Consider the following 23,974-nt stretch of genomic DNA (forward strand, 5'->3'; position numbering starts at 1 on the left):
CTTTAGAAGGGGAACAAAAATATCCATAGGAGGGGATAGGAAGGCAAAGTTTGGATCAGAAACTGTAGGAATGGCCATTCAGAGCCTGCCCCACATGTGGCTCGTATATATACAGCCATCAGATAAGATGAACTAGATAAGATGGATGAAGCTAAGAAGTGCAGACCGACAGGAGCCGGATGTAGATGTCTCCTGAGAGACACAGCCAGAACATGTCAACTACATAGGCGAATGCCAGCAGCAAACCACTGAACTGAGAATAGGAACCCCCCTGTTGGAGGAATTAAAGGTCTGAAGGAGCTGAGGCAGCTTCCAACCCCATAAGAACAACAATTCCAACCAACTAGAGCTTCCAGGGACTAAACCACTACCCAAAGACTATACATGGATGGACCCTGGGCTCCAACTTCATATGTAGCAATGCATAGCCTTGTTGGTGTACCAGTGAAAGGGGAAGCCCTTGGTCCTGCCTAGGTTGGACCCCCAGTGTAGGGGATTGTTGGGGGGTGGATGGGGAGGAAAACACCAATAAAAAAAATTCAAAGAAAATATCCTATTTTTATTCTGATTATATTCTATTCATTCAGAATATCTTGCAGTTTGTGTTGTAATTAAACTTTTCAGCTTCAGCGTCTACCTATGAAAAAAATTTAAATTGTTATAATTAAGTTTGAAAGCTAATCTATAATCATATTTCCTTGGATTGTTTCATTACAAACAGAAAAACATTTTGCCCCTGAATTCTAACCATCTTGTAACCATTAAATAACCATCTTCTCTAAACTTTGTTGTCTAATTTCCTTTTGTATGCCTCATACCATCTGTTGTATCTCTTTCTCTTCTAAACATTTGTCCCTCGTAAAGCTAGATATTTAATGTAAAAGACATACTAAAAAGAAAGACTCATTGGGTGGGAGAGGACAGTTCAGTAGATAAATCATATGCCACGTGTCCATAAGGGTTAGAGTTCAGATGCCCAGAACCCCTGTGCATGTCAAATGGTCATGGCAGTCATAATGTCATCTCACTGATCCAAAAGAGGAGACGAAGTCAGCATATCTAAAGTGGGCATATCAATGAGTTCTGAGATTAATTCAAAGACCTTGCATCAATAAATGAAGTGGAGAAGTACCAAGGAAGACTCCAAGAATTCTATATGTCTACATACATGTAGGTATACTTGTATACCTGTACAGCCATTAAGATTAATAAAAGAGGTCTTATGGAAATTTGGAATAAGTAAGTTGTTAAACAGAAAAAAATTACACTCATATCTTTTTCAAAAATGAAGTACCTGCTTTGGGCAATATATTTCTTATCACTTTCTTACAGGCTCTTAAGTGTATATAGGTTCATACAGCGTAGCCTCATCCAGTTATTATAATATTTTTAATAACATCAACATTGATGCTCTTAATCTCATTTTATATAAAAATGGAGGTCCAAAATTTTATAACAATGAATGTGTCCGAATTAAGGATTTGAACACAGGAACTACAACTACAAATTGCATGCTTTTAATTACTAGGTTATGATCTCTTTGGCTTATTTAGTTCCCAAACAAGGCAGCATTTTCATCTAGTTCTAAAGGCTGAATTCTTCTAGAAGAGTTTTGAACAAGAAAAGCCATGGCAGCCTTTTTCTACATCATTTATAAATCATGAATTTCTCCTTTTAGAGTAAGGACAAGATGTGGGGGAAGATGACTGTTTAATGCTGATCGAGCAAGCTGGTTCTGGAACCCTTTACATATTTCAACAGAATGATGAAATGTTTCATTTCACACATCAGTATTTCTTTCCCAGTGGTCTGAGGAGAAGTGAGATTTTTATGCTTGGCTAATCAGAGGCAGGGCATGAAGATAGTACTGATTTGGGAATGATACCTGCCATCCTTGCAGGAGATCAGGGGAAAAGGAAGGAAAAATGTGTCAATTCTTACATTGGAGATAAACACACACATAGCAATACCCTTAATTTAAATTTATATGCTCAGCACATAGAGATGTTGCTATTAATGTAGTGCACTGAAAGTATAGAGAACTGAAGTGCTAAACTAATAGTTATTGAATCAATGTGTTAATAACTAAACTGCTTTATTAAAGAAAGTATTTATAATAGGCTGACTATTGATATTGCTATTGTTTATATAACATACTAGAGAAATGGTGGTGTCTGGACCTGAGGGCAAGTGAATGACACACGTAAGGAAAGTCAAACATGAATTATTTTAAATTTTGATATAAAAATCAAACATAAAGTTAATGATAAAAATATAACTTAAGTTGAATTTGTTCCCAAAGATAGAATTAACACTGTTTAGGTGAGCCTTACTTGGCTTTACAAAGCAAAGTGTTTTCATGCTTTTGAAGATTCAACCTTACATAAAGCAGAAGACCTTGCTAGTCAGACATTCTGTGTCATAACTCAGGTCACCATGCTAGAGAATACATCCATACTTAAGGATAATTTTCTATTTAACTCCTATCCCTTGGCATCCAAATCTCCTAGTTATTTGTTCTCAGCTTGTCCATCATTTAGTGCTTCAGAGATGAGAATTGGAGACACATTAAGATATATAAAAAGTATTAAATCTTCTTAAATCTTCTGTTTCATAAGAAGGTTAAAATTAAGTATTCAGAATATCTGAAGAAAGGTGATTTTTCTAGGGTCATTGAGAATTAAACGACTAATCAAGAGGTGTCTACTTTTTATGTCTTTAGATGGATAAATAAAAGAAATGAGCTTGGCTTCGGAGGAAAAGGAATCATTCAGACCTTCAAATATGAAAGCACTTAATGAACTACATGAATTCAGGGATCCATCATATTTTCTGGGCTTCTTTGTATTCCCAGACACATATGGAATTCTCTGCCTTTGTCTCTGTCTCAACCCCAACCCCAGACTCTCTGCATCTGTGTCTGCTTCTTTGTCACTCTCTGCCTCTTCTTCTATCCCTCTATCTCTTCCATCTCCATCATCATATATATATATTTTTTTCTCCTACTCTTCTATCTGCCAATCATCCATCTCCATCATATATATATATATATATATATATATATATATATATATATATATATATATATATATACTCCTACTTTTCTATCTGCCAATCATCTTATCAGTTATTATTACATGGTTACCTACACACCATTCTGTCTTAGCTTTTGTTTGTGTGTACCTTTAACTTCCTGCCTCATACATGAACAACCATTGACAAATGCTTTTCAATCTCCTAGCTTTGGTGAAGACTATAACACCTGACAATCGACACTAGCTGCTCAGTTGGTGAGAGTAGGACAAGTCTGTCATGTTATGAATGTAACAATGGAGGCCATTGTCAGTTTCAATCCTATGGGACACTAGATGAATATAACCATGGTTGTTCTCTCCGTAGAGAACAACATTATGTTATAGTCTCCTAATAGTGCATTTGCATAAGGCATATGCAGGCTTTCAAATGTGCGAAGTTAAAAAACAATAAAATATTGGGGCGTACACTTAGACCAGAATAATTTCAAAGCTCTCCGAGGAACAACCATTGCTCACTTTTGCTTCTTGAGGTCATTTAGTGTCTTTAACAATTGGTAGGGTAGTCTAAGCAGAGATTGAGCTGAAAGCTGAAATCTTTCCTGTCTTTTCTGCGACAAACAACGTGTAGAATAGTTTTGATACTGTCTTTAAACTTTTTTCAGTGACTTCAAAATAATTTTCAAAGGATTGTGACATTAAAAAGCAAAAAAAAATTGTATAATTGGGGAAGTTTCTATTTTGTTCTGAGTCCATTTTCAATGTTTTATGAACTGGATGAACTAGTAAAAACATTAAAGTAAAAGTATTTTAGGAAATAATTTAAAATGGTAAATTTTAATTTTTTAAGATATAATGTATAGGTCTATTGCATTTTTTGTATAGTGGTGCTGGAGTGACAATGACATGTATTACTCTTACAGAGAACCTAGGTTTGTTTCCCAATACCCTCGAAAGACAGCATACAACACCGGCACTCCTGGAACAATTCCTTCATCACAACAAAACTCATGTACACACACACACACACACACACACACACACACACACACACACACCATGCATTGACATTATGAGCACAGAACACAATGCCAATATCTGAAGAACATAGAAGAAGAAGTAACAATGTGAATCAATGATCAATGTTTCTCATAAATACGTGAGAAATACCTATGAATAAACAATGCCAATGGAATACTTCCTAGAGTTTATCAAAATAACAATCTTACTGTGTCAGACAAGTGGGCTCTCCAGAACCAAGAAAATCAGTGCCGTGGTTCATGATTTCAGATGTTTGCAGGAGAAGCCAAATCAAAATTCATTTAACAGGCATTTGATAAAATGTCATAGCCAAGCTTGATAAAATTCCAAGATTAGAAAAGCAGGAAATGACTTGAGTACATTATGATGCACTAAAAAGGTGAGACTAGAATTTTTCAGTTTAAACAGAACTCTGAATCTACAGAAAAACAAGTGAGTACTAAATTTAAGTTACTTAGAAAAATCAGCATTATAATCCTTTGAAAGAAAGGAGCAACTGGCACTCTGCTGATGATAATGGGTACTTAGACAACCAACTTATTCTATGGAATACAAAGAGCTTGATGAAGTAGCTGAATATAAAATGAATTAGGAACCCATTTACATGTATTTCTTCACTGAATAAATAATAATATTTTTGGGAATATTTAAATCTTATTGATACCAAAGGAAACGCCGTGACATTTTTAAGTGACAGGATTATGAGGTTGGGACCAGTCTGGGCTATGTAGCACAACCTCTTTGTAAAGGAAATAAAAACAATTCTAAAAAATATTTAAATTTAGTACAGCATGTTTTGCAACATTGGCTTTTGGAAAACCATCTTAAATACTAGATAAGAGAACATATATACACATGTATTTATTAAAATTATAATCATGAATGAGTCTTAACTCCAGCTCACAGTATTCTGTCTGCTATCATATCTACTCAATCCCAGTTTCTCATTAAAAGTACCATGAGGGAGGAGATTGTTGATAACGCAGTATCAACAGAGTATAATAGAATACATTTATTACTGTTCTGTGTCCTTGAGCTTGGTTTCTGGCACTCATATGCAGGTTAACTCTGACCAGTCACTTTAGTTCAAGGTATCATATATAAGCAGACACATATAGACACACACACACGCACACACACACACACACACACACACACACACACACACACACACACACACACACACAGTGAAAATCAGTTTGGTGATTCCTCAGAAAATTGGACACAGTAATACTTGAGGACACAGCTATACCACTCCTGGGCATATACCCAAAAGATGCTCCAATATATAACAAGGACACATGCTCCACTATGTTCATAGCAGCCTTATTTATAATAGCCAGAAGCTGGAAATAACCCAGATGTCATTCAATAGAGGAATGGATACAGAAAATGTGGTACATTTACACAATGGAGTACGACACAGCTATCAAAAACAATGACTTCATGAAATTCTTAATCAAATTGCTGGAACTAGAAAATATCCTGAGTGAGGTAACCCAGTCATATAAGAACACAAGCCCCAAAGCTCAGAATACCCAAGACACAATTCACAAACCACATGAAGCTCAAGATGAAGGAAGACTAAGGTGTGGATGCTTCAGTCCTTTTTAGAAGGGGGAACAAATTACTCACTGGAAAAATTATGGAGAAAAAGTGTGAGGCAGAGACTGAAGAAAAGGCATTCCAGAGACAGCCTCACCTGGAGATCCATCCCATATACATACAGTCACCAAACCCAGACACTATTGTGGATGCAAATAAGTGCTTGCTGACAGGAGCTTGATATAACTGTCTCCTGAGAGGCTGTTCCAGAGCCTGACAAATACAGAGGCAAATGCTCACAGCCAACCATTGTACTGACAACAGGGTCCCCAATGAAGGAGTTAGAGAAAGAGCTGAGGGAGCTAAAGATGTTTGCCACCCCATAGGAAGAACCAAAATGTCAACCAACCAGACCACCCTAGAACTCCCAGAGACTAAATCACGAACCAAAGAGTACACGTGGAGTGACCCCTGGTTCCAGCCACAAATGTAGCAGAGTATGGACTTGTTGGGCATCATTGGGAGGAGAAGCCCTTGGTACTATCAAGGCTCGATACCCCAATGCTGGGGAATGCCAGGGTGTTGAGGTAGGAGTGGGTGGGTGGATGGGGGAGCACCATCATGGAAGCAGGGGAAGGAGGAATGGGATAGAGGGTTTCCTGAGGGGAACCCAGGAAAGGGGATAACATTTGAAATGCAAATAAAGAAATATCCAATTAAAAAACATAATTTGTGATTAAATAACATAATATAAATGTGCCAAAGAATTATACCATGGATTATAAATATATATATATATTAATTATATTTTAACATTTTAATTAAATACTGAAATAAATTTATGAAGAAATACCCTCTATATTCCTTAATTTTTCAAATGTTAAAATACCTATTTAGCAACTTAGATATGTTTAGAATAACTATATTTATAAAGACTAAGAAAAATTGTTTTATCTATCTACTTTTCTATTTATCTTTTTATTAACAATTTTCATAATTATTTTATCTTACTGATGTTTTAATAGAAGTAGTGTCTATGCTGTGAAACTTTTTTTCATGAGTAATTAAAAGAAACATTTGAAACAAAAGCACCAGTTAACTTTAAACATTCTTAAAAAGTGTGGAAACCTCTTACCTGAGTCAAGGGATTAGGACTTTGAAATAGAACAATTCACTCCTGTAAAGTTTGTGGAGGAGGTAGGAACACACATTTTAATTTAATCTTTTGAAGCTATTTGGAAATAGGCCAAATAAGCAAGAATGTCTAAAGTCTTTTTCAAGTTCTATGCATGTGCTCCAAAGTTCCTGGCAGAACCACGAATTGAATGAAAAATTTAACCTTCTTTGGGTTTCTTGAGGAAATTCTTTAACATCCCATGTAGATCGAAAACTCAGGTAACAACAGATACTGACAAGGATATGGAGAAAGAGGAATCCTTGTAGGATTGCAAGTTGATAAAACCACTCTGGAAGTCAGTCTGGAGGTACATCAGAAAACTGGACATTGTACTACCTGAGGACCCAGTTATACCACTCCTGGGTATATACCCAAATGATGCTACAACATACAATAAAGACACATGCTCCACTACGCTCATAGCCTTATTTATAATAGCCAGAAGCAGAGGAATGGATACAGAAAATGTGGTACATCTACCCAATGGAGTACTACTCAGCTATCAAAAACAATGACTTCATGAAATTCTTAGGCAAATGGATGTAGCAAGAACATATCATTCTGAGTGAAGTAAACCAATCACAAAAATATACACATTGTATTCACTTATTCATAAGTGGATATTAGACCGAAAGCTCAAGTTACCCAAGATACAATCCACATACCACAAGAAGCTCAAGAAAAGGGCCAACCAAAGTGTGGATGCTTCAGTCCTTCTTAAAAGGGAGAACAAAAATATTCATAGAGAAAGATATGGAGAAAAATTTGGGGCAGAGATTGAAGGAATGGCCATTCAGAACCTTCCCCACCTAAGAATCCAGTACATATGAGAAGCTCAGGCAGAGAGTGACAAATCCAGAGGTGAATGATAGCAGCAAATATCCTAGTAAGAGCACCAGTGGAAGGAGAAGCCCTGGGTCCCTAAGACTGAACCCCAGTGAACTAGACTGTCGGGGAGGCGGCAATGGGGGAGGGTGGGGAGGAACACCCATAAGGAAGGGGGAGGAAGGGATGTTTGCCAAATGTACATAAGAAATACTCAAGTTAATAAAAAAAAAAAAAAAAAAAAAAAACAACATTGAACTGAGAACAGGGTCCCCGTTGGAGGAGTAAGAGAAAGGATTGAAGTAGCTGAAGGGCTTTGCAATCCCATAAAAGCGACAATACTAACCAACCAGAGCTCCCAGATCTAAATCACTACCCAAGGACTACACATGGACAGACCCATGGCTCCAGATGCATATGTAGCAGAGGATAGCCTTGTTGGGCATCAATAGGAGGAGAAGCCCTTGATCCTGCCAATGCTGAACACTTCAGTTTAGAGAAATGTCAGGTGGGAAGGCTTGTAAGGGGGTGGTGGGAGAAGGGGAACACCTTATAGAAGAAGGGGAGTGGGATGGGATAGGGGGCTTATGGTTGGGAAACCTGGAAAGGACATAACATTTGGAATGTAAATAAAAAATATCCAATAAAAATGATTAAAAAGTAAGGGCACTGCAAAAACAAACAAACAAACAAACAAACGAACAAACGCGCCCCCCCCCAAAATTCCTGGTGGAAATGAATAGCACTTAACATTTAAACTCTGACTCTCTCTCTCTCTCTCTCTCTCTCTCTCTATTTCTCTCTCTCTACTCTCTCTATTTCTCTCTTTCTACTCTATTTCTCTCTCTCTTTCTCTCTCTCTCTCTTTCTCTCAGTGAAAGAATGAGCTACATTCTGATAACCTGTTACATAAGAACACAAAAATGGTTTTTAGGCTTCAGTTACATCATAAATTGATTAATATGATAAACTCCACTCTACTGAACATATGATATGAGATGAACAATAAGATGTACTGAAGAAAAAGTTCATTATTTTAAATATAATGAAACATATTATACCACGATGTATTTTAAGAATGTATGAAATTGTTAGAGAGTAAATAAAGAATATTTTAAAATTGCTCTATAGACTGATTGCAATATGATCTGAATACCGTAAACTAATTTTAATATGTTTTACACAGTGAAGGATACTAAAGGCAGGTGGCTGAAGCGAAGCGTTGTTTTGCAATACACTTTAAATATCTGCTGCTGTGTTTTATATCTACCTATAGATTAAAAATTAGTCGCAGTAACCCAGCTGTCACTTAGACCAAATGAATCTTTTCCCATAAGAAGCAGCAATATCTGCTAATGAATTATTTGATCCTATTTTAGGGGATATTAAATGTCTAATAACCACCACCAATATCTACTATACTTAAGCCCATTTACAACCATCATAGAAATCTGCTTTGCAGCCTAGTATGTACAGTCTAGCATAGTAAGTGTGCAAACACAGTAAAATAGCACAGAAGGCAGTCTTTGACTTGGAGAACATGAGATGGGATTGAGTGGAAATTATCAATATCTAATCATTGCAACTGATATGTATGCAACTATTGTCTTTATTTTACCAATAAAGTAAAGAAGACCACCAAAATATCAAGCAATTGAGGAGAACTTTAGGTATAGTTATTAAAAGCCCCATCAGGCTCTATCACTGCTCGTATCTAAGCTTCATTTGCTTTGTACTCATGTTAGTGTTTACATTTGTGAATTGTGTATGTTTGCGTTTGAGTATGTTTGAATAAGTGTGAGATGCATGGATATGCATGTCTCAAAGTCAGTGAGTATTCCATTCACTTTTTGTCTCTACTTAGAGACTGATAGTTTTATAAAAAAAAAAAAAGAACAAATGGAAATCAAAAATGTGTAATGACATCATACCATGTCTTATAAGAACCATATAGAATTATATAATCAGCATGAACCAACATGTTTACTTTGTGACTTTAATTTTCAAAATAAGCATCAGAATACTTTGAGGAGATACACTGTTTCCATGTTTCGGGGTTAAGTTACTATATTAAGTAATCTGACAATATTTCTATCTAATGAGTGTATACCATCTATAACTCTCATAAAAATCATTGAAACTTAGACACATTTTATAGAAAGCAGTCATTTGTATTGTGGTGCCTTTCAGGATGAGCTTGAAATTCTTTGGGAAATATGCTTTCAGAAAAGAAAAGCTTCCTGACAGTTATTTATAATGTGAGGCCATAAAGCTTTGGATTAATTGCATGTTTTGTACAGATGTCAGCTACTGATTTATTTTTGATGGATCTATTTATGTCCTGTCTCTGCTTTTGTTGAGTTAAGGTACTGTTTTTCATCAGTTGTCTTTAGCTGACCTCTGTGAAATATAAAAGTCAGATGTCATCAGAAAACAATTTTTTTCTTTGTAGTCTTCAGGAGATACAAAAATGTATTTTCCTCTGATAGAACTATGGCAATCATAAAGATGGTAAAAAAAAAACAAGACTTGAACTAGCCTTGTTAATTTTCATATAACTGGCAATTATAAAATATGAGGCTAACATAGCAAAGTGTAACTGACATGAGCACGGAGGCTGGGGGATTGGTTGTTGAGTATATGCTAACCTTAAGGAAAGAATGGAGTTCATTCTCAGAACCCCAGAGACATCTCTAACTCCAGTTCCAGGGAATCCAACTTTCTTCTTCCGACCTCAGTGGGCACCTGCACACACACACACTCCAAACACACACAAACACACACATACACATACTTAAATAAAATATGTAAGCAGTGTAAATAGTGAGTATGTGATTTTATTTGTAAGTATTCTACATTCAATCATTGAAGACTAGCTGTGCAACAGTTAAAGACAATCCGTAAAATAGTTTTTATGCTTATACATAAAAACAAGATTTGTTTTGTTGATGTATGTAACATAATCCCTATTAGCATGGTTGATTTACTCCTTACTTGCTCACAGTGCTGTAGAGATTGTAATGGCTTTTCTGTTCATGACATTTCTCTCTCTAATATTTTAGTATGGTCACTTTTCAGCACTGTGTGAATATTTGCAAAGCATTTTAATTGTTGAATATAGCTCATCAATAAATGGAGATATGTTATAAAAACAAGCATGGTTTCTCCCATGTTGATTGGATATCTTCAGGGTGATGCCATTAGCTTAGTCAGAAGTATTCTGTTTCACTTGTTCTCTTAACCACTGAAAATTTCCTATGTACACCGCCCTATCCAATACATGAAGCCTGTAGATATGGCACAGGGATGTACACTTATGAAGTACCTTGATGTCTACTGTCTGATGACCTAGCAATTCACTGCATCTCTAGAATTTTATATAATTTCTAATCTTAAAATAAAACATTTGTGTGTGTGTGTGTGTGTGTGTGTGTGTGTGAGAGAGAGAGAGAGAGAGAGAGAGAGAGAGAGAGAGAGAGAGAGAGAGAGAGAGAGAGAGAGAGAGAGACCATGTGACAAAGAACATGGGGCTGACAGATGATAATTTATGGGTGTCAAATTTCTTCTTCTATCACATAGACGCTGTGGTTAAACAAATTTTTCAGGATTAGTGATGATTTCCTTGATACACTGAAACCTAAACAATCCTATAATGTCTATTCTTAAATTTCTCATTACCAGGATTTGTGCACATCTGATGTAACAACTACAGTGTAATGCATCCTGAACTCTCTGGGTTCAGGAATTCTTCAGGTCCAGTCCCCTAACCTCTGTATCAGACATCACTTGATGTGACTTCATTCTCTTAAATTGGAGCATATAACACTGTCTGCATGGTTCACCTGGTTTGGTCTTGTCATACAAGACAACTAACACACATTTCATTGAAAAATGTTAAACAATCTCTCAATTTAAAGCTTGGCTCTTTTATAATTAAATTATTATGGATGGAGCAGAGAGTAAGATTTATGGATTTGTCTAGTCTGGAAGGCAAGATGGGTGCTAGCAAATGTATTCTTGGTGTAGACTACAGAACTAGTGAAATTCATATAAACTGAATGATTACTTTTCTATTAGTTCCTGAGGCATGGTAGCATTTCACAGGTTCTTAATGGATGAATAATTTGAGTGGCAATTTGTAACCATCTTTTCCAAAGATAATTTAAATACATTTCCTAGGCTGCCAATAATCTGTCACAAATGCACTGCTTGGTTCTTATTTGATTTGTAAAATTATTCTTTTGACTCTAAATGTGACAAGAAATCATATGAATCTAGTCATAAAAAAAGAAAAAAGAAAAGAAAAAGACGACCAATTTTAGATGTTACATATCTTGATTCAACATTTTCTCATCTTGCCAAAAAAAGTATCTGTATTGTTGATATAAAAAAAATATTGGTTTTGGTTGTTTTAATGTAATGGTTATTTCCATTATAGTTTCAGAACTTAATTTTATTAATTTTGTCCTAATGATGTTTTTAATTTTATTATATGTATATCACTTAATGACAGCTGCAGAAAATTATGAAAATGAAGAAACAATGATATTTCTTTACAAGTGCTACCTTTATATTAAAGTCAGGTTACTCAGCAGTACCAAGGGAAAATGAGTTGATATTACAATGAAAAAATCTATAAGAACTTCGCTGATGTGCACATATGAACTCACAGAGACTATGTCAACACACACAAGACGTGCATTCAAGCCACAGAAAATCTCAGAAAGGAGAAGAGAAATGGCCCAAAGTCTCACCCATAATAAAGATACTATTAGCAACTTTCACTTTCTGAAGGAGGGAAAGACAGTTCTCTTCATGGAATGATACTGGGCATATTGACAACACTCCAGGATAGATCTCATGCTCAGACATAACTGACTAACCCAAAACAGACTCTGTGTTTTGTCGTGTATGTTTGTTTTTCTTGTTGGTATGATTTGGTGTATTTTTCTTTTTTCTATTTGATAATTTTTGTTGTTTTTTATCTTCGTAAACACGAGAAAAAAGATTTGGTAGATAGACAAAAGAGAATAAAGAAGATCTTAGATCATGCCCTCAAAGGAGATGAAAGAATATGATCAAAATATATGAAAATTTAATAACAGGATGAGAATTAAGTGCTGCAGTATTGTGTATGGAAGTCTAAAGTAAAGCATGAAACCCTGTGTCAGATCTATCATGACTAAAGAAAGCAGTATTACCGTTTATGACTTCAAAGCACATTATAAACCTAAAGCCATCAAGACAGCATAAAATCAACATAATAACAGACACATAGACTTCTGCATTCAGAAAAAGCAGTCCATATGATTTCCATGTATTTTCATCACAGTATGATTTGTTTTCTGGCTGGACATCAAGCAGGGTACAAATGTTCCATGCTTATTCCATCACTGAGCAAGCTATTCTATGTAGGTTCATCGTTCAAATATAAATATTGTTTCTTTACTAATCTACTTCTTTTTGTTCTTGCTTCTTCTATACCACTATGGAAAGAATGATCTCAGTATTTTCAACTTTAGCTGTTGACTTGCATTTATTGTGTCTTCTATTTGGTATGTATAAGTTTGGAAACTTGTACCAAGCAGGAGACTGGTCAGTTTTCTTTACATTCTTTGCCATTTCAGCTACATACTAACTGGTGTACATTAGATACATATTGGTTACATTTTTAAAAGACATGGCTGATTTTAAGATTAATTCCCACTTCCAATCACCAGTACAGAGATCATATAAGACAGCAAAGTATCCAACAGGACAAAATTGAAGACATTAAAACAGTCCTGGTACTCTATGCAGAATAGTAACCTTTACACATCAGTCACTGCATCTGATTCCATCAATTGCTGGAATAGGTTATATTTTATATATGTTCAAATTAGGGTCACTCCCCACATAAACATTAACACACACACTCACATATGCACACACAGACATATGCATATACACAGATGCTCACAGACCAATACACACACATCCAAACACTCACACTCTCTCTCTCTCTCTCTCTCTCTCTCTCTCTCTCTCTCTCTCTCTCTCTCTCTCTCTCTCTCTCTCTCTCTCTCCAAAACTTTAGATTGTATAACCGAAGATGTCAATATTTACAAATGCATATTTATTGCTGCATTATTCATAATTATATAGGAAATGGATAGGTTTCCACTTATAGGTGAATGAATAAAGAAACATGTGCACACAAAGGTTTATAGTTATTTGAGAAGTCTGTTATTTAGTCAGAGCTGCCTCTGAGTCTGTGTACCTTCTGGATTTATGTCATTGCATCACAGGGTGAAGCAGATGAAAGTGAAGACCTATAAAGCCTGATGCAGAGATTATTTTTTTCATTTTAAAGTATGCCCTTAGATTTACTTTATATGAATTAAAATAATAAAATGTGAAAAGTGACATGTGGTATGATATGCCCGATGTGTGGGAGGGGATAAGGAATTCAGAACGCAGACATTATTATTGTTCTTGTAAAAGGTTGATATTGCTTTCTATACTTCATTGCTTACAAAGCCTTTATGCTATATATTTACATTTCTTCTTTCTAAAATATACTTCAGATGCAAAAACACATGACACTGCATTATATTTTCCAATTGCAGCCCATATGTGCATTCAGTAGTGACTAGCTATGAAGTTACCTTGTGTACAGTATGTATAAGCATGACACAGTGAGAGTTGGACCACTGGACATATTTCAAGCATATGGAGTAATTTGTGTTTTGACAATGTATATTGTTTCAATGTGTTCTATTTTCTCAAATCAAGTTTGTTTTGTTATCTTTTAGAATTTATATTCTTGTTTGAACAAGAATATAAAATTAAACAAATATTACTTGTGTGCCAAGCTACTTCACCTACATTTCTTTTAGGACTTGCAAAGCAAAAGCTTTTTGCAATGTGCTCCATGAGGAGCTTTAAAATTCCTCACAAATAATCCATATCTGCACTATTTTTTCATATACTATGTGAAAGTTTAGTTTTGTTTTAGTTGTTACACTTTTAGTTTTGTTCGTTTAGATCATTGTCCATCTGTCAAAATTGTCCTTTTGTTCCCTTGAGATAGTGTATTAATTTCCCTGTGTCATTTTCTGTCAAGGAGAAGTCTTCTAGAAAATGGCATACCATTTAACTTATTTTCCTGACTATGTACACTTCCTTACTCAAAAGTTCTAAGCCTTGACTCATGTTCATCAGACATTTGTGTTCTCCACTTTGTATTTCAAAGCAGAATCTTTTATTATGCAGGAGATCATTTAGCATCATCCCTAGTAGGGAGATTCCAAGTGTGTGCTCCCGTAGTCCACATTAAGGTGTTAGGAGGATCGAATTCTGTTCTGCCAAACAAACATTTTACTATTTGAATTATCTCTCTTGCCCAACATTTGTCTTTTTAATATACATATAATAACAACAGCCACAGAATATATGTCAGCATTTGTTTATCTATGTACTCAGAATAAATTATAAGTCGGTAATAGTGAATATTTTGGATATTTTGTTCTGCTTTTGCTTTGTTTTTGGTTTTTTTTTTTGTCTTTTTTTTCTGTACAATGCACGTGACCAGCACTCCTGAGATATTTTCTTCACCCAGCCACTTAGAGTACACTCTTGGCAGTCACCCTGGAACTACAAATACTGCATGCATCACTTCCTCCAGTTCTGACATCAGTGTTGCTCTGTGGCTCATCCAGTAGCAGGTGTTTAACATTGATATAAACAGAATTTTGTCTAACAAAGCCAAAAATCCTCCCGTATCAAGTCTCTGTTGGCCAATGGAACATTAATGCCAAAGTTAATTCCAAATTCCAGTCTCAGCCATGACAGTTCATTATGCTACCTGCCAGATCTGCTGGCCCGTGGAAACCCTTATTTTAAAAATTAAGGCAGAGTAAAACTTTCTCTCAAATAAATACCTTGTGGTTTGGAGTAACCCACTTCCATTTTTGCAGGTTTCTCAATTAGTAAATTGAGATTGCATAGTAGTTAATTCCCTAATAACATTTCTGGTTTAATATAGAAACCTGCTTAATTATAATAGAAGTGCTTGCAATGTCTTGCAAACCATTTATATCCAGGATAGAAAGCTTTAAAAAATGTGGAGAGTTGAAAATAAATATAGTCATGTTCATGGGTCTATGGAAATTTAGATAATAAACAGAGTCCCTCAATCAAGCCATTCATACCAATAAGATATTGACATACTTAAGTGAAAATTATATGTATTTATATGATTTTAAAACAATTTAATTTTATGTTGGTTTCACAAGACTTATTTAAGTGAAATTTTACACAACACAACTATAAATCAAGATTCAATAGTGTAGATATGTTATATTTTGTTGGCTTTTATTTAACCTTTTATTTTGAGAATCTTATACATGAACACTACATCAACACCACTCCCTCTTTCCAACATCCCTAAAACCTTATAACCCCTCCCCAAATTCACATCTCTTCTTTACTTATAGTTGCATATACAGATGTATACACACACGCACACACACACACACACACGAACACACACACACACGAACACACACACATACACACACGCACACATAGACAGACAGACAGACAGACATAGCATAGGATCCTCAGCTCCAAATCTCTATGTGTGAAAATATAACCTGTAATAGCCACGGAAACAGGAAGGTAAAAAGAGCATGGAATGTGTGTTGTATATGGGAGACTGTAGAGTGGAGGATCGTGTGACACAGATACTATACAAGGAAAATGGGAAAATCCTTAGGCTGCTTCATTTGGACAGAGGATAGCAAAGAAAATACTGAGGAAAGGGAGAATAAAAATAAAAACAAGACACCAAGGATGATTGCAGAAGATATGGGAAAACATATCGTTCTTTGTATTTGAAAATATACATATAAATATATGTATGTTACATATGCAAATAATTGAAATGACCTTATGAATACAAGCTGAAAACAATTTCCAAGAGCCACAGACCACATACCAATAACCTCAGTATCAAACACAGGAAACCCCATTTCGTTTTGTTGTTCTGGGGAGTCTAAGAGAGTCCCCCAAACAACATGGATTATTGCCATTTCTCTAAATTTTCTCCCAGAGCTTGAAGTAAGAGCTTATTGCTAAAAATACCACACTCTTCAGACATGACCTTTGGAGAAATATCAGTAAACAGGAGGGAAAATAAAATACAAGAAGCGAAAGAACGACTTTTTTAAAAATTATTTTATTTATCTATGTTCCAGCACTTGCTCCCTACCCCAGTCCCCTGATCCCACAGTTCCTCTTCTCATTCCTCCTCCCCTTTGACTCCTAGAGGTACCCCCTATCAAACATCCCCCTTCCCCAGGGCCTCCAATCTCCCACTGAGGCCAGCCCAGCCAGCCCTCTGTTGTATATGTGCCAGAGGCCTTGCCAGCCTGTGTATGCTGCTTGATTGGTGGCTCAGTCTCTAGGAGCTCCCTGGGGTCCAGGTTAGCTGAGACTGCTGATCTTCCTATGGGATCACCTTCCCTTTCAGCTTCTTTAATTCATCCCCTAATCAACCAGAGGGGTCCGCTACTTCAATCCAATGGTTGGGTCTAAGTATCTGCTTCTGTCTCAGTCAGCTGCTGGGAGAACCTCTCAGAGGACAGTTGTATCATGTTCCTGTCTGTAACCATATCAAGCATCAATAATAGTGTCAGACCTTGCCCCCTCCCCTCTCCAAGAAATGGAGAGATGGATGCCAAAGTTGGGACAGTCACTGGACTGCCTTTCCTTCAGTCTCTTCTCCATTTTTGTCCACAGAGGTTCTTTTAGACAGGAATAATTCTGGTTGGAAATTTTGACTGTGGGTTGGTAACCCCATTCCAGCACTTGAAGCCCTGTCTATCTACTAAAGATAGATTCTTTGAGTTCCCTCTCCCCATTGTTGAACATTTTGGCTAAAATCTTCCCCATTGACTCCTGAGAGTTTCTCACCTTTCAGGATTCTGGTACTCCTACAGGGTGCTCCCACTTTCCCCACCAGAGCTCCAAATTTTCATTCACTCTCCTGGCACTCTGTGATTCTCTCCTGTCCCTTCTTCCATACCTGATCCTGTTCCCCTTTTCACCTCTTACTCCTGTCTCCCACCCAAATCCCTCCCTCCCTCTGCTTCCTATGACTATTTTGTTCCCCTTTCTAAGTGGGATCCAAGAATCCTTACTTGGACGTTTTGGCTTGTTAAAAGTCTTATGATCTGTGGGTTGTATCCTAGATATTCTGTACTTTTTGGGTAAGATTCACTTTTCAGTGAGTGCATACCATGCATGTCCTTTTGGGTCTGGATTACCTCATTTAGGATATTTTCTAGTTCCATCCATTTGCCTGCAAAACTCATGATGCCCTCATTTTTAATAGCTGAATAGTATTCCATTGTGTACATGAACAACATTTTCTGTATATATTCTTTAGGTCAAGACGTCTAGGCTGTTTCCAGATTCTGACTATTAGAAATAAGGCTGCTGTCAAAATAGAGGACCATGTGTTCCTCTGGTATGGTGGGGTATCTTTTGGGTGCTTGCCCAGGAGTGGTATAGCTGGATCTCAGATAGAACTAATTCCAATTTTATGAGGAACCTCAGGTTGATTTGCAATCCCACCCACCAACAATGGAAGAGTGTTCCTCTTTCTTGCCAGCTTGTGCTGTCACTTGAGTTTTTGTTCTTTGCCATTCTCATGGGTTTAAGGTGGAATCTCAGGATCCAACAGGAAAATCAACCATGAAGACCTTGGCTACTTGGAATGTTATGCATTATTTGTGAAGAAATGTTGTTCATTTATGTGTATGGGTGCGTGCGTGTGTGACTGTGTGCATGTCTCTGTGTGTGTGTGTGTGTGTGTGTGTGTGTGTGTGTGTGTGTGTGTGTGTTTGATGGCCATGGCTCACGATTAGAGGTCAGATAACAACTTGTAAGACTTTGTTCTTTCTACCACCATGGGTCCTGGGTTTCCAACTCATTTCATTAGGTGTAGTGACAAGATGAATATCACTGGTTCCAATTGGATGGTGTTTTGAATCTGGTATTCAAAAAATACAAATATGCTTCTTATGCTTACATATTCATGTGAATCCATGTTACAATGAGTTCCTTATAAAAGACTGTTGTGTTGAACTGTCAGACCAGTAAAGGAAAGTAAGGCGGGAAGCAATTGTGGGAAAGGATGAGGACGCTGTGCAACTGATGATCCCCAGTCTGCAGCTCTGCAGATTGATAGCAAGTAGGACAGAGCGATGAAAAGCCTGCGATTCAAAGAGGAATCCAAAAAGAAAATGCACATAGTATTACAGGTATTGATCAAGCAGGTCATAGTTCTTCCATAATAAGACATCAATTACAGACCATTTTTAGTTTAAAGATAATAGTCTTTCTTCAAATATTCTAATCTTATTTGATCTCTCTCAGAGAAGAAATCAAAAGAAAATGCTTTATATCTATGAGGTTTGTATAATATCTTGACAAAATTAAACAAAAAAATATTCCTGGGGGCAACACAACCTACTAACACTGCATTACTTTATAAACTTGATGTTTAAACCAGAAACAAGGGGATGACAAAATAAATTACAAAATATCTAAAAATTCTAATGTATTCTATTAATAGTATAGTTTTGTTATATGAGAAAATTCTTTTAGTGTATGCTCATTTTTGACAGATCATATGATATTTTTAATGGACATATCAGAGTATGATAAAGTTCAATACTCTTTAAAAGAACATCTCTCAGCAACAGTACAATAGGAGGAACTTTTCAACCCATTTATAAAAACGAGCTTGCTTTTCATTACTTCATCAATTATTTTCTGAAGGTTACCTCTAAATAATATTTAAAAATTAATTTAAGAAATTGGAATGATAAGAGGTGAGATATAATATTCACTTGCTCATGAAACAATTTTTAGCAAAAAGCAAAAAAGAAGGAATATTCCATAGTTACTGAGTTCTTAGAGGAATTGTGTTGTGGAAAAATTGACCTGTGGGAGCAGGTTTAAGATGAGGAATTTAATTTTATTCACCTTCATATTCACCAACAATTTGTTAATTGTCCTAGTCTATTCAAATGGCTATAGCAAAATCCTTTACATTAGGCAACTTATGAATAATAGACATTTATTTACATAGTTTTATAGCTGTGAAGTCTAAGATTCAAGTGTCTACAATCTTTCGGATATACCTGTCTTCTCACAGAAGCCTCCTTCTAGCTCTGTCTTATACACTTTGAAAACATGTAATCTTCCCTCTTTTATAGAAGTATTAATTTCATTAATGAGTAAGTTTTATCTATGATCTAATCACTTTCTACTAAGTCCACCTCACCATTTGGTAACTTTATATTTCAGAATAGCAATTTGAGGGGACGGAGTTGTATAATCCAAACTGAGAAACAATATTAAAAATGAATGTCATTATTTATGAGGATGATACAGTCTCCAAAACCTTTAGTTTCCATGGAATGCCCTCTGCACCCTAGGCATTGGGGTTTAAGGCTTATTTCAACACTGATGCATTATTTTTTCCTACCTGTGATTCAACATGTGACAGAAGCAATTCAAAGTAGATGTAACCTTGGTTCACAGCTTCAAAGGACCTAGCCTGCCCTGTTAGGAAGGCATGTGACATGAGGGGATCGTTCCATGATGGAAACCTTGAAATGTAATTTTCATAGCTCTTGGTTGATAGAGAAGCAGAAAACTATTCTGTAAACTACGTGGGATGATCCATCAAGGGCCACCATAAGTGGCCTGTGTCATCCAGGTGGTCACCAATTTCCTGAAGTTTCTTAGTCTCCTGTACCTCTAAGAAACAACTACACAAACACATGAGCCTGTCAGGGGCACCTTAGTCTGAAGCTTTAATACTCATTAGGGAGAAGGAAAGTACAGGGTCAAGATGTTCTTGTAGAGGAAGAAGCAAGGCAGGCTGTATGCTATGCTGTGGGATGTTATAAAGTAATAATAAACAGGGCACCACAGTGGAGCTGGGTCTAAGAGACAAGTGCAACTATTCTGATGGTTCCAGCACTCAGAAGCCTGAGATAGATAATGTTTGGGAGGAGGATGGCTAGTGACATTAGCCCTAATCAGAGAGTTAACAGTTCAGCAAGAGAGCCTGATAAAAGTCAGACAATTCTCAATGAATGGAACAGACATTAAGTAAGGCAGACATCTCACAGCCTTGTCTGGCCTTCACATATGCACATGAGCATGCAAGCACTTGTGTGTGGGCATTTGGACACACACACACACACACACACACACACACGTACACACACACACACACACACTCACACACACACACACACACACACACACACACGTACACACACACACACGTACACACACACACACACACATACACACACACACTCCTGTATGTTCATAGAAATCCTTGACCAGACATTCACACACATACATAACACTCACACATGCAAGTGAATACATGGCTAAGAGCTTCATGATGACTTCTTGCTCTACGCTCTCCTGCGGGGCAGATTTCAGGCTACGCCAAGTGTCTAGTGTAGGCTTCTTGCTCACTGTTGAAGTTATTTAATAAACAAGTGAATATAAATATGTATGTGGAAAAAGGCAATTTCATATAAAAGAAAATGTTAAATGCTTAGGAAAATGATAAAAATCATGAAGTACACATTTTCAGTTCAGTGACAAAAGGGAAAAAAAGGTGAAATTACTTTGTTTAAATTTCCATGTCTGTTCTGTGAATAGAACATAATAGATAATGTGCCATTTTATCTATATTCCAAGATGTCTAGCAAAACAAGACATTGGAGATGTTCAAAAAGAAACAAAATAAATAAATAAAGCATAGAAAATGCAATACAAATGTTATTTGGTTTGGCAGTTTGTGCTAGTATGTCTTTTTAATATAGTGATCTCTTCAATATAATTTCCTAATAGCCTCCTATGGTATTTTAAGAAAAACATATTGAGCAATATCTGCTATTTTTATACTTGAATATTGTGATGTTCAATACTTTTATATAAAATTATATTAAACACAATGCAACCTATCTCAAAAAACATGTTAGTTTGGAACTGGCTGTATATGGATTTTGTTAATGTTGATATATGACTCAGAAGTCATAAAGGCCCTGGTTGTCATTGCTCAGTCTTTGTAGTACTACTTGAAAACATAAACTCCTCCTACTTTGATTTAGTATGATTCCCTTTCCTGTACTTCAGTTCCATCACTCTATAAATCTCCTAAGGTCAGATCTTGTCACATTTATCCTTCAATATTCCACAAAAGCTATTAATAAATGTTCACATATGAACAGTCATATCTCCAAATTATAAAGACTTCTCCTATGTTTTTAAAATGTGCTTTTACATTTTTCAGAAATTTGCTACAAGTCTATGACAGTGAGGATGACATGGAAATTTCAAAGAAGATTAAGAGTCACTGGATTGCATTGGGCTTGGAAGATACACAGTTCATAAACTATTCAGTGTTGCTGGATTTTCCCGGGCCCTCTCCAGGCACCATCACTGTGAGCAGTACTGGCCAGTGCTTTTATCCTGATGGCCAACCTTGCAGGGAAGAAGCCAGAAGAGGCCAAAGCCAAGATCTGTTCTACTCATATGCAGCCTATTCTGCCAAAGGAACTCTCCAGGTAATTTGACCATTTGTCTCTGTCATTTCCAGTGAAATGGAATTAGAAAACAACAGCTTTCATCTAAATTGAGCTAACTGGCAAGATGCAGCATACAAAAGTAGCCCTTAAATGTATTCCATATAGCAATGCCAGGGAGCAGAGAAGATGGAAGGGAAGTACCCGAATCTTTGCTTGTCAAGTTTTGGAAGTGAAAACATGTTAGAAGAATTTAATTCAAAGGTGTTGAAGGTACAGCTGAGTTATTCACATTTTCCTCAGCCCATATCTTTCAAGAGAAACTCATTTAGGGTTTTGAAGGGGCAAATTTGAATATGTTGATACAGAGGGAGAGAATAGAAGTGGCAAGGATTGTACTTTGAAATTGTTTATGCAGGTAAGAAATGAAGAGGAAAATGAATGTGATTATTTGCATACTTAGGATATGAAATGCAGCTTGCCTGTGTTGATGGCTGGAAATGTGTGAAGAGGATCCAGGTGTAGTTTCTTCCTCCACATTTCATGGATAGCTATATTTGGTAGTGATTTTGGCTTCCTGGTCCAGAGAAGAATGTCTAGAGCCACGTAATGAGTTAAAGTTCATCCTGCAGTTACCCACTGCTTTCTGCCTCTTCTGTGATTCTCAGATTCTTAACTTTGTGGGAAGCATCCATACTGTTCCACGTGGGGACCTCCGAGACAATTAAAATAATCCATGTGACTCCTGTGGAACCATGTATGATGGACAGTACACCCAACATGCAAGCTAAATATAATGGCATATTTTATGTTATGTAGCAGCTGTTCTGCCTCAGGTTAAAGTATAATTTTATCAGACATGCATAGTCCTATTTTAAAATTGTGAATTATCTAATTGAACACTGACAGGATTATGCTATATTTTTATTGTGTATATATTTAAAATCTCTATAATTGACTATAAACAAAACATGGAATATTTAAACAATATAAAGGTACTGTATAAAATTACTTGAGAAAATAGAATGAGGAACATATGTATTGTTGCAACATATTGCTATTTTAGGGGGGGATTACTGAGGTTTGTGGGGAATATGTGTATTCCAGACTTTTATTCCTTGTTGGTAGAATTTTACTTTTAGTAGAATTTCATGTAACCAGCACAAATATGAATAGTTTTTATAACTAATTTGATTGAATTGTGTCTGTGAGTGTGTGTGTGTGTGTGTTTCTGCATGCATATAATATTTTTAGTCTAAAACTCTTGATTTGATAAGACATAAGTTTTTTTTGGCAATAACTGCAACACATTTTATATCAATGAAAATACAGGGAAGGAGTCAGCATGCTTGTCTTGGCTCAGAAGCTATGAGCTTAGGGCAATGTAAGAGATGTTTGTATTGGACTCTAAGAACTCACATACACCACCTTGTTTCTCTGTCCTTACCACCATTCTGTTTGGCTCAAGTACATTCCAATCATTCCCATCATGCCCACTCAAAAAAAAAAAAAACAATTGAAGAAAGAAAAAAGAAAGAAGCCATAACCTTGAGTAGAACAACAAACAGAACAAGACTAGCATGTCCTTTGGACTCACTCTTATCTAATTGTTTTTCAATTTCTCCTGACAAACACTGATGTTTTCCTGATCATGGGGAAATTGAAAAGTCGTGTTGCCTTAAGCTGTCATTCCAGAAACACTGGAAAAGCTTTAGACAATAAATTCCAGAATTGAACTGACCCAA

The 23,974-nt window shown here is 36.2% G+C and overlaps 1 protein-coding gene across 1 annotated transcript in view; it reads left to right on the forward strand.

Moving 5' to 3' along the window:
- The window catches only part of Naaladl2 (N-acetylated alpha-linked acidic dipeptidase like 2), an 890,024-nt gene that overhangs the window by 323,316 nt on the left and 542,734 nt on the right, over nucleotides 1-23,974 (forward strand). Inside the window, exon 3 of the mRNA XM_032898601.1 lies at nucleotides 21,998-22,271. Coding sequence (XP_032754492.1) covers nucleotides 21,998-22,271 — 274 coding nt within the window. The remainder of the gene's footprint in view (nucleotides 1-21,997; nucleotides 22,272-23,974) is intronic.

This window comes from Rattus rattus, chromosome 3 (assembly GCF_011064425.1).
Source record: "Rattus rattus isolate New Zealand chromosome 3, Rrattus_CSIRO_v1, whole genome shotgun sequence".
Taxonomy (NCBI): domain Eukaryota; kingdom Metazoa; phylum Chordata; class Mammalia; order Rodentia; family Muridae; genus Rattus; species Rattus rattus.